Source organism: Molothrus aeneus, chromosome 1 (assembly GCF_037042795.1).
Source record: "Molothrus aeneus isolate 106 chromosome 1, BPBGC_Maene_1.0, whole genome shotgun sequence".
In the NCBI taxonomy this organism is placed as follows: domain Eukaryota; kingdom Metazoa; phylum Chordata; class Aves; order Passeriformes; family Icteridae; genus Molothrus; species Molothrus aeneus.
Window position 1 is genome coordinate 87,390,951 of NC_089646.1, and position 12,368 is coordinate 87,403,318.

General features: G+C 39.9%; 1 protein-coding gene across 2 annotated transcripts in view; it reads right to left on the reverse strand.

Annotated features, from left to right (window-relative positions):
• The window catches only part of EPB41L4B (erythrocyte membrane protein band 4.1 like 4B), a 170,138-nt gene that overhangs the window by 58,075 nt on the left and 99,695 nt on the right, over positions 1-12,368 (reverse strand). For both annotated transcript variants that reach the window (XM_066560253.1, XM_066560245.1), the window contains one exon: positions 9,039-9,154. In XM_066560253.1, the coding sequence (XP_066416350.1) occupies positions 9,039-9,154 (116 nt within the window). The remainder of the gene's footprint in view (positions 1-9,038; positions 9,155-12,368) is intronic.

Consider the following 12,368-nt stretch of genomic DNA (forward strand, 5'->3'; position numbering starts at 1 on the left):
GAAATGTGAAGGAATCTCCACTTAATTGCAAGCCAAACAAAATCTCCTTCATCAGAAGGAAAAGGAAAATCAAGGAACTTTAAACATTGCTCATGCTGTTTCCACCTGATATCAATCCTTGACCTACGCAGTGATCTGAATCAGAAATTTTGGCCTCAGGATAGCTAGTGTAGTGCCCTGGTCAAACATGGCCTAAAGGTTTTGTGCCTTGAACAAACTATATCCAGCAGAAATGGCACAACAAACTTCTCATGCAGAAAAGGAAAACAAAAAGACAATGTAAGAATAATGTATCAACAAAGAGAGTATGGTGAGACCTGGATTGTAAACATGAACTCAAACAATGCAACTGCAATATGGCACATATTTTTAGAGAATAATTGGGCAATGGCATAACAGCCATTGCAAACTTTCCTATTCTTCCTGGAAGTGACATCTGAATTAGAGATGACTAACAGCCCAGATTGTGCATTCATTTTCTGCTCTCCTGGCTGAGAAGGGTGAGTGGTTGTATACGTCCAGACAGAGCAGATATATAATGCTGTCATTCAGATTTCAGCCACAACAGGTATAATGCATCAGTACACCAAGTCTATTGATCCTCAAGGTTCACCTCTGCCAAGTATTTCAAGACAGAACCAATCATTTTCTTTGCTACTGAAATTACCATGTGATTAGCCCTTTAGCTTCAAAATCTGTCTCCTTTAACCTTCCTTCTGCCCTCCCCCATGGCATGCCACTGGCTGATGGTAACTACAATCTTACAGACTCTTTCCTCGAGTAAGCACAGACAAATGGGAATATAAAGATTTGGGGAACACTTTCTGCAAGTGGAGCAAGTCACAAAAGCAATTGTGTTGCCTGAGGAAACTGTTCAGCAAACACTGGGGAGGGAAAGAGCCAGACCTTAGCAGAACTCTGTTGAGACTGCAAGATATTTATGTGTAAGCAAAGTTGGTCTAGCAGCCTTCTGCATCCAAAATTCCATAGCTGCCAGGTATGATTTTGAACAACTGTCTGTTAAAGGACTGCTGGTCATGAGATTTTTTTTTGTCTGCCAAATTTCTAATAATTCTTACATGTTTATTTGTCAAGCTACATTTACTTTTTTTAGAGGAAGATATATTTGGACTTCCCATTCTCCCCAGTCTCCTCCTAAGGGAAAAAGAAAATACATAAAATGAAAAGTGACAGTGTCTAGCTGGAGCAACTTATGGAACTGTAGTCATCTATTCAGTCTTGATTAAAACAGTAGTTCAGCAAGTATATGGAATAAAACCAATGCACCAAACCCAAACATGAAATATTTGATTGCCATAGGTGTCTTTTCTAGGATACTTGTGAAGATGAGAAGGGGAGATAATCAAAAGGACAAAATTATTTGTAAAGAAAGCACAGCTTTTACTTCACTGATATTCTTGGTAGACAAAGTGAACCCATTTCAAAAAGGCTGTTATTACTGCCAACGCTCAGGTGTATTGATTTCTAACAGCTGAAAAAACAACACATTAAACAGTGGCATTTCTAAAGGCCATGCAAAATCTCACCTTTGTTTTAACACTGTATACTAATTAAATAACATTTCAGTCAAGCAATAATAGACAATGGTATTTTACTTGCTATAGCAAGACAATTGAGGCTTGTTTAGGAGACAAGCTTGTTTCATAACAAGAAATGTTCCCAAGTCCCATCCCTCTGTTATTCAGATGGATATAGATGTTTTTCAGTTCTATTGTTCTTCTTCCACTGCCCAATTTTCCCACATCGACCAAGAGGAAGATAAAAACTCCCAGGGCTGCCCTATAGCTGGGAATCCTCAAAAGATCTAAATCTCCTGCTGTATTCAGTATTGTGCAGATGACTCCATTTAACGGAGATCCCCAGTGTGAGATCTGATGTGCAAGTCCCACATTGAGATTCTTGAGAGGTCCAAATACTGATGGTGGCTGACCTGTCTGAAAGAGAAAGCTGCTGCTAGAAGGTGCACACTTCTCAGAAGCCAATGCTGGGTATTCAGTTCTGCTTTAGTCCTCGTTTGGGTCACACTTTAAGGGTTTCATCTTCAGGCAAGCAAAACTTGCTTTGCTTGCACTGCATCAGGAGCAGCAGCACCTTTAGTGACTGGTCAGACATGAAGAGCAGACACTGCTGCAATTGCTGCTCAGCCTCATCCTGCTCAGCAGCTGCTGAGCCAGCAACCAAAGGCCAACATGTTCCCCTGCCCCAGTGGAAATGTCAACTGCATACAAACCACACACGGGGCATGGGAATACTTGGCCTGACCCAGGCCTTCTTCAGCTTCTGAACACATGTCAAAGGCTTCTTTGCCTGCCTGCCTTGGCAAGTGGCAGTCTTTTCTGCCACAGAAAAGCACATCCTGAATCATTGCTGTATTCTGCTCCCCCACAGCTGATTAGCTGAGACTATTACACAAGAGTCAGTAGCACTGAGTATCCAGATGAAAAGTAAACTTTAATCACAGAACAAAGCAGCATCTCCTTATTGCAGACTATTAGCTCTTCTAAGCATCTATATAAGCTCCTATTTTTCCCTAATGCCACTAATCTTTACATACAAGCTCGTTCATCTCCCATTTTAACTCCTAAAGTATAACTGTCATCAAGAATGCAAAAGAAAATATTTCACGGCTACAAAAGTGCATGCAGAATCTTCTGTGGTTCACTTTGTAAGAAAATCAAAGATCTAAAACCTGTCTGCATTAGGAAACTCCACAGAGTATTGCTACAAGAATGAAAGCTGTATTCTACTTTATTTTGCTGTATAATAAATAAATTTTATATTTCCAGAATCCTCACTGCTCGCAGCATAAAGAGAGCGGCTATTCATCTATTGAGCCAGGCTGGCAGTTATTAACATTTTGTTTTAATTTATACACTCAGAGTATTTTATTTGGAAATTATTACAATGCTAAGCATGGCAGGATGTTAATGAACCTTCCTATTTTATAATTTTTTATTACACAATTCAAAAGAATTTTAGATGCCCCTTTCAAGTGAAAGTCCTAGAGTCAAACTTGCATTTGAAAGAGATAATATTCTTGCTTAGAATTGCAATTTAAACTCATCCTAAAAGGTTTAGAAATTAAGAAAAAACCCATTAGGATTCCTGATAAATCTCCAGTTTTCCATGTCCAATTCTGCTGATCTCAATAACAGCAATGTGTTTACATTTTTTTTACCATCAATGCAGAATTTTATTTTTCCATGGAAATAGAACACTGGAAAATTGAATTTAAATGGAAAAAGTCAAACAAGCTCAGATATATACACATATAAAATTAGAGGCATTTTTTTCTTTTTCAACTGAAGTCTAACATTTGCTTTTTCTCCTCCCAAACATTTCCATTGAATTCAATTACATTTGCTGATACTAGAACTGAAGGCAGATTTATAGAGTGTCAGATAATGATGACACTGACTTTGGTTTGCAAAGCTAAGTGAATATTAAGTACACATACAGAATATAAAAATAGTTACAAGAAACACAGTGATACCACTCCTGTAGATAACATTTCCAAGCTCTGCTTTAAAAGGTTCATGCTTTGTTCTGCATCAAACTTTGTACCAAAGGCAAGATTCATGATCTTGTGCCTCTGTGAATTTATTGATAGCCTCTTCTTAGACAAACAACATGTTTAAAACATGTATTTGACTGGAGATAACTGAAGAATAGAATGAATATTTTCTTTCGGAATGCAGGTCTATTTTTGTCACTAGTCATCACTACTAGTGGGAGGTAAAATTTTAACAAAGACAACACAAATATATAGGTTCTGAAAACACATTAGCTAACTGAGATTTCCTGGGACTCAACTACATCTGCAAATGTGCATGGAAATCTACAGACTTTTTTGCCCCTTTTTCACCAGAAAATTTATTGCTTTTAACCATGTGACAGCTAACACCAATTATGAACAGATACCACAATTATAAGACCTGTACAATTATGTGTTACTCTTATTTGAGGTAAAGTTTACAAGCAGAAACTGCATCCTCTTTATTAGAAAAAAAGTACAATTGAAAAAACAAATAAACAAACCCCTCATTAAGCTGTCAGACACAGAATATTTTCCTCAGGTTAGCTATTACTTGGTCTAATGAAAAATATAACTCCCAATAAGTCTTGTTATGCTTATATCCTTGGAGTAAACTTCTTTAATTCTTGGTATAAAATTTATTTTATAAAATGCTATTGCTCAATGTTAATAAATCCTACTTCTGTCACTGCTAGCTGCGTGACAGTCTTAGAGGACCATGGCAGCCTTTTTTCCTGGATATACCCTCTGATGCGTGCACCACACAGAAGAGTCTCAGGTACATCAAAAAGGTGGGTTTCATTTTGTCAGTTTTCTTAAACTACAAATGATTTTTGAAACCCCAGTGGCTTTGGACATTGCTGTTAAGCAAGGAGCAGGTAGTTCCACAGATTTTTGCAGGTGGTGTCATTTGGAAGCAGACAATCTGTGTAACAGGGCAGTCCTATAATATTTATAGGACTATAATACTTTTGCCCTGCTAGCAAAAGGCCATAAGTTCTGAGCAGAGTTTGCAAAGATGTTAAGGCTCATCTGGCTAGCTCTCTCTGAACCTTTCTCAATCTGCCTGCAGCTTTGTTCTACTAAGTTTAGCTGTAGCAGCAATAATTTTATATAAAAAACACCAGTGTTCTTTGTAGAATAAGGTATTTAGGACTCTAACACAAACATGTAGTTTAAAACAATGTAGGGCTGATATGAAAACAGGGGCTGTGAGAAGGGAAGACACAGGACATGGTCTAGAAGAGTGCTGATATGGAGTGGTAGGGCAAAGGGCACAGTCTGGCACTGGGGACTCAAGGCTGTAAAGAACTCACCAATGGCCAGTTAAAGTGCAGACCTGAACCTGGACGAAATTGAGTTTAGGGGCAATAAAGAGAGTGAAGACATAATATATAGCATATATATGTAAAAGCCACCATGTACACTAAATTGAGGTGTAATGCAAAGATGTAGACCAGTGAAGAAAGAGCAAGATGCCAAAGCTTATTTGAAAACATACAAAAGGACCCAAAGTATATTGTAGACTGAGGAGAAATAAGAAAACATGAATATGCCTGGATAGAACATTGGAACAGGCTGCCCAGGGAAGTGTTTGAGTCACCATCCCTGGACGTATTTAAAAGACATGTAGATGTGGCACTGAGGGACATGGTTTAGTGTTGGACTTGGCATTGCTGGATCAACAGATGGACACAATGGTCTGAAAGGTCTTTTCCAACCTAAATGGTTCCATGATTCTATGACCATCATAATTCCCCCTCTGACCCAATCAAAATGAAATCACCAACCTTAGGACCCATAGGTGAAGGGAAAGGGTGAGCATGACACCAGAAAAAGAGGTAGAAACAATTTGAAATGTATTATTATTCCTAATTTTTATGCAATAATTACAGCTGAGCTAATAATTACTAGACTCCCGAGATTTCAGAAATGCTAACAATACATTCTTGGCTTCACATCATAAACACACACACACACAAAGCAACAGGGGATGGGAGAATATATTTTTGTAATGAAAGGCTTCCAAGAAAAAAATCAGAAATACGTTCACAGCTACAACACTTAAGATTGTCTGTCTTGGAGATAAAGGAGTCTGCTAGAACCAAAGGGCATTGGAACACAAGTTGAAACAGACTTTCATCATTCAGAATGTGGACAGACATGTACACCATACCAAACAGCTCTGGAAAAGAGGTTGGACACATCCGTTCATCATTCCCATGAGACAAAGTTTGCCGTAGCAGACAAATTAATTAACTGCAGAATCTAATTTACCCAATTTCTTGCTAATTCTCCTATGGGTCGATTATTAAGCCTGACAAATTCCAGCCTGAAAGCACTTTGCTTGAAAAAAATAACAATTAGCAACAAGAAGGGAGGGAGTGAAAACTGTGGCTCCACAACAGATGTGGAAATAATTCTTTTTTTTTTTTTAATCAGAAATAGAGTAAATGAAACAGCTTTGTAACAGCTTCAGTGGTTTTATTTAAGCATAATATTTTGGAGGATGCAAGAGAAGGCCATAAAAGCACTTAGTAGACCAGAAATCAATGGAGTGGTGCAGGAGAGGAGTTAAAGCTTCAGTTTTTTGCCAGAAACTAGACACACTGAACACTCATTGAAACCTGTTTACTGCTGGACTGAGTAGCTAGCTAACTACCATAACCAAAGGAACTTTGAGACCTCACTCTCAGTTGAAAATTCTTGTCACATTTTGGAGTTGTTCAATCTAGTCTAACCTGCCCTGTTACCTTTCTGCTGGGCAGTGCTCTATGGCATTTCAGCCCAATATTTGCAGCATGTCTCTCTCTTTCACTGGAGAAGTCATCTGATGAGGCAATTCCAGGCTCTGCTCAGAGCTCAGAGACCTGTGGTTTGTTTGTTTTAGCTTTGTGAGCTCTGTATACACATTTCACCAGAATCTAGGTCGGACAATGGTGCTTGAAGAAACCACAAACGAAAGGCCAAAAGAACTTCAGAATGATTTGTTGGTCACAACCCATAGCCTGTAATGTAGGGCTGGATCACTGAAATGCTTTCCAGTGGTGACTCAGGGCCAGTTTCAAGAATATGTACAATTTTCAGATTGCTAAAACCAGTAATTTTAATAAATTTTGAAGGGCTGGCCTCTTTTGCATCCACATGGTAGCTGCTGTTCATGGGAATGCTGCCCAGTTCTTAAACCCAAACCCTCTATGACTGCCAGGGGAGGGTTTTCATTAGACAGCCCATGTCTCTAGTCTTGCCTTTTGCTGAGCTTCTGCCAGAAACAGAAGCATTTAGCAGCTCTTGGTGCTCATTACAAGACTTTTTCATCAGCTAAACTTTGACTGATGGCAGACTCATCACAGCAGACACAGGCTGCATTTACTGTGCAGCTGCATTTATTGTGAAGCTCTGACTTGTTATGATACTGGGTTCTGCTAATTAGTCCTTAAATAAATAATCCATCTGACTGTGGACAAGATTCTAGAGCTGTCAGGACAAGCCAAAGAAAACCTTTAATTATAAAAGAGCTGAGTCCTCCCTCCACAGACCTGCAGTGAATATGAAGGAGCAAGAGGATCAGAGATCAGGCAGAAGTTGCAGGTACAATATTTGGATTAGTTTCCCAGTATGGTGGGATACAGGACCAAAGTGTTTTAAGCTTTCAGTTTAAGAAAACAGAACATAAATCTACTCATTTAGAAATCACAGGATCACAGGGGTACCATTAAGATCACATCTTTGAACCTTTTGTGCAGCACAGGTCAGACTGGTTTACCCAGCTGTGCGCTGTGGTCAATGTGGAGGGAGTCCTCTCACATCTTCACTTTGGCCCTTTAAATATGACAAACTCAGCTCTCAGTGAGCTCAATAGTGTAGGACAGTCCTTTAAAGCATGTTTTGGACATTACATCTGAGTGAATGTTCTCTGCTGGGGTTAAGATAGAACATCAGTAATCACAGGACCTGGGTATTCATTGGATGAGTCTGTGATGGAGAATTTTCCTTTTGCAAACTATGTCACTGCCTAACATATAAGCTTTGCCTATAAAAAGCTGCACTTATTACCAGTTGAGAATATTTCTAGAAGATGAACTTGAGAAATGCACATAGGAATGAAAGGTGACTACTTTCCCATTTCACCCCAGTTTGTTGACTTTATGATTTATCTTTTTAATTCCCACTTGAGCCAGACAAAATTAGAACCCCTCACAGGTGAAAACCAAATAGATTTGGGAGAAAGTCTAAAATATTCTGTTCATTGAGAGATCTCCAAAAATCATGACACAGGTCATTACCTCATGACTACATTAATAAGGCATAAGGACCTCAGTCCATAGCTGAACTACACCACAATCCTATGACAAACACTGAACATGGTTCAAGGAAGTCTTAATGATAGCAAATCCCTTCCATTATAGAATAAATTCAATTAACTGTAATGTTGAAAAAAAATTCCAGTATTTAATTGTCTCATTAGAAACACCTGGCTCACTGATTCACTGATTTTTAGCCTTGACTTCCATCTCCTGGAATCTCTCATCCAGAGAAGAGAAAGATTCTGATATATATATATATTGATATATATATATATATATATATACACACACATATATATATGTATATATATGTATATATGTATATATATATATATATATATATATACAGTCCCTTTGTGCTTGTATTTTTGGTACACTTGGTCATGTTCCCTTGTATTTTAATTTTCCTAACACTTTTGGAAGCAATATCAATAACAAAAAGCTGTTTGCAAAACCAAGTTAAAATAATTTAGTTGAGTTCTTCCTCAAGCTGACAAAAAAACTCTCAAAACACCACTTTTCTTTTAAAAAGGTCTGTACAGAGTCACTGGGGGCTGGGACCCACCTCTTTTGAACAGTGGCAATTCTCTGATTGACTTCACAGGGTCCAGCTCAGGACCTGTGTGGTTGCAAACCAGAGATCCTGGTCCAGATTCAGATCAAGGGATCCCAGTTCAGGCACAGTGGATTTATCCTCACATGGATATGAGGAGCCACTGACTTGCTGATCTCTGGCAGAAACAGCAGGACATGGCTGTTTGGCCACCCCTGCAAAGACTGTCTCATAAAACACCCACTAACATCAGATGTGGGGTTTATGGCATAACACGGACTCCTCATGTAGAAAAACAAGATTTTTTTTATCACTTAAAGTGTTGTTATTTTTTTACAGCTCTGGGCTGCCTAGATGACTAACTCTTCACAACTAAACTAAAACTATAGCATAACATTGTTGCAGCAGCTTCTGAAATTTTAAAAGGCAAAGCTGATTGAAATGCTAAATCTAAAAACCAAATCCCAGTCCCATAAGAAGATGGTGAGAGGTGATTAAAAAGCAAGCCAGTTGAAGATGAATGTTGATTTGAATTGGAGGTGAAAAAGCAGCAGCTTTTGAATATGAAGTGACAAAGGTGCTCTGGCATGTATATGTAAAAGTATTTATGTATATGCTATACCTTGTTCATGCTGACGTGCAGGGCTGGCCATGGTCCAACTACCTTCACACTCTCCGTTTCTATTTTCTTCAGATGAGAAGTTTCATCATAAAGAAGGGGAAGTCCTGAGCTCAGTTCTAAAAGGATGCCCAAAAGAAAGAAAGAAAAAGAGACAGTCTGAAGGGAGGCTACAGAAGAACTTCAGAGCAAGACACTCAACTGCATTTGAAGAGACGGCGGTTGGCAAAGCATCTTCTCTGTAAGACCCTCTAAAATGTTTCATAATTATGCCTGTTGGGTCATTTTGCCTTCTTCTATTTAGCAAACAATTCCTCCCCCTCCTCCTTCTCACCCATCCTTTCATTTCAGCAGAGCTTTTGCCAGCTTTGGGCTAGGTATTTCTCTCCTTACCTCCCCACCGCCTCTACCCCCTCTATATTCTAAAACTTAGTTGACACCAGAGGGATTATTTATGCAGCCAAGGTGCCACTCTCAAAGCATGTGATGTGTAAAGAGATCAGAGTATAGCTTTTGGCTTCTCTCAGACATCTTTATTTATATGCCAGCCTCTTTAAGACTGTTGTCAGGAATTTGCTGTGCTTTGTCAACAGAGATTTTAAGCAAGCCACTGACACAGAAAGACAAGGAAAAAATACTTTTTCAGACAGCCCTAAAAGGTCTCTGTCATCATCTTGGGGATGCTGCATATATATATATATATATATATATATATATGTATATGCAAGTACTCTGAGAAAAATAAACTTCATCATGTGATGATTTAATGAATCTCTGTGTCCTCCCATATTTCTTCTTGCCATGGATTCTAGATAATAACAGTTGGGAACAATCCAGTTCTGTGGAGTCTGATTCAAAGCCTACTGAAATCAATAGAAACCTTGCACTGACTGCAGTTTGGTTTGGATCAGGTTCTTAAGCTGTCCTAAGAATATTAAATATTACTCACTCAAGATCTAATTCTACAGCTGTTTAAATATACATTAAGGGCTTTGCTGACTAGAGACAAATTGCTAAAACCAGCTTAGAGGGATATAAGCGAAAAGCTGTTTTTTTGGTGTTAGTGAAACATTATCAGACCCTGAGGTAATAATGTCCTAGAAAGGGTTACAATACCATCATTGACCTCCTCTTGGTGGTCTTTCATCACAAGTTAGTGATGCCAGAGTTCAGCATTTCTCACATCACAGCTGCTTCTGGGCATACGAGACAGTGAAACTGCCTGATACCCTGGGAATAAATTAACACAGCCATAAAATCAGTCATGATGATGGGCAGTTTTTTTTAAGAAACAAAATCATTCTAATTTCCTCCTAAGAAAGAAAATAAAGGGGGGGAAAGTGCATTATTTAAATTATTCAAGTTTGCTATTATTTTAAACTGATTTTTAAGCTGGGTTTTTTTTTTTTGGTTGTTTAAAAGGAGAGCTCTGGAAGACAAGCAGGCCAGTTTAGCCTTTTAACCCACCTCAAAAACAAACAAAAGGCAAAAATGAATTCCTACAAAAGGCATAAATTTCCTGAGTCAGCATTAAGTCTTGGCAAACCCAGGCTTTCATTCCAAGAAAGGATCTGGCAGCACTGTGGTTTTTCAAAGTTCTGTTTTCAGCTTGAAACTCAGTCTGTGTTAGACTATTCTCTGCTCAGGGTTATGCAAGGTCTTTTGTAGCGAGCTGCTCAGGAGTGAAGGATGCCTGTTTTTGAAGTGATAACCTGCAAGCTCAGCCCAGAGTTCAAGAGGCAACCTGGGTCCCCTCTTCCCATTCCTCATTTTCTGTCATAAAAATTCTGTGAGCTGCACTGCATACATGTTGGCATCTGCTCCCAGTGATAGTCCCAGCTGCTGCCGGTGAGTCTGCTCATGTGCACCTGGAAATCCATGCACGACCTTGCCATGCCAATTAGGCTCAGCAAGCAGTTCACCCTCTCTGCCCTGTGAGGCCGACTGCTGTTGCATAGAGTGCGACTGGGGCTCTGGGATACACTGGGGGAAGATGTGCTGCACCACAAGATGTGATGTTAGCTTTGAGGTGAGGGGTAGCATTGCGAGTACAAGGATTAGGCTGAATGCAGGAAAACAACATCTTCTGCTGAGCTGCCTTCATAAACACGCACGTCAGATTTGTTTCACTGGATTTCACTTCCTCCAGTAATTGAAGCAGACAAATTACTTGGAATGTGAAAAATCAGGCAGATCTGGCCCGGGTTTGTTTTCTGTTTGTTTCTGTAACAAAGTCCTGTGCTGTATGTTTGCTGGGAAACATGCACTAGTATTTAAAGGAACCCTGGCTGGGCACATTGTTGTTGCCCTCTCTCCTGCCTATGTCCCACTAATTGCCCTGGAATTTTGGAATTCTCAGAATAGATATAAGTGGAAGAAAGGCATATGCTTTCTCCCTCTCAGCCTGATGGTGGGTACATATCAGTGGGTCACTCCATGTTCCACTTCAGATGAATTCAAAACCATCTCAGAGCTCAGTGATGAGTGCAGTCCATAGCAACTGGAACAAGTCACAAAACACCTGTGGTCCCATGGAAAAGCACAAGGTAGGTTAAGTGATGGTGTCACCTCTGTCAGCCTTATGGGGAAGTTTCTGCTAGGATAGCCTATTTGCCCCATGAGATCTTTTTGCTCTTCAGGCATTTCCACTTAAGATATTTTGGTCACAAGCACCCTCTTTCCTGAGAGCATCCCCATTTTAGTGACCACTTACTTCCTAGAAACACTTTCCCAGCACTGGCCTTTCCACACAGCCTGGAGCTAGACATCAGTCCCCCATGTCCACACGTTCCTGAGGCAGACTGCTGATAGTGTTTCCTCTCTGCCTGATTTTTTCTTGGCCCACACACTGTGCCATGTCCTCCATAAACGGCCAATGGCCAGCACGCTCCTAACCATTTCAGTACATGCACTGTGAACCTTTCCCACAGGCTCTCTACAAGAGTTTTCTCAGCTGAAATAGCCTGAGCAGCATTTTAATGAAACCATTAAAAACAAACCAACCCTAGTCCCCTGAGCACCAACCTTGAAAAGGCACTTAAACCCATCACCCCAAGCTGCAAGTTATTAAGTCAGATTCTGTTTTAAGGGAAGTGCTTCTACCCAAACTGCCACTGCTCTCACAGCATGAACATGCCATATATAACCATGAACTGGCTTCTCAAGGGAAATCAGCTTTGCACCTCCAGCCGAATGCACAGGTGCCACAGAGGATCAGCAATGGGTTGCAGTGGGGCAGCACAGCAGCACAAAGACACTCAGCACACTGCATGCACAGCTGCCTAAACAGCTCAGCTGGGAGCAGTCAGCACAGCTGCACCACAGCCTCCCCCT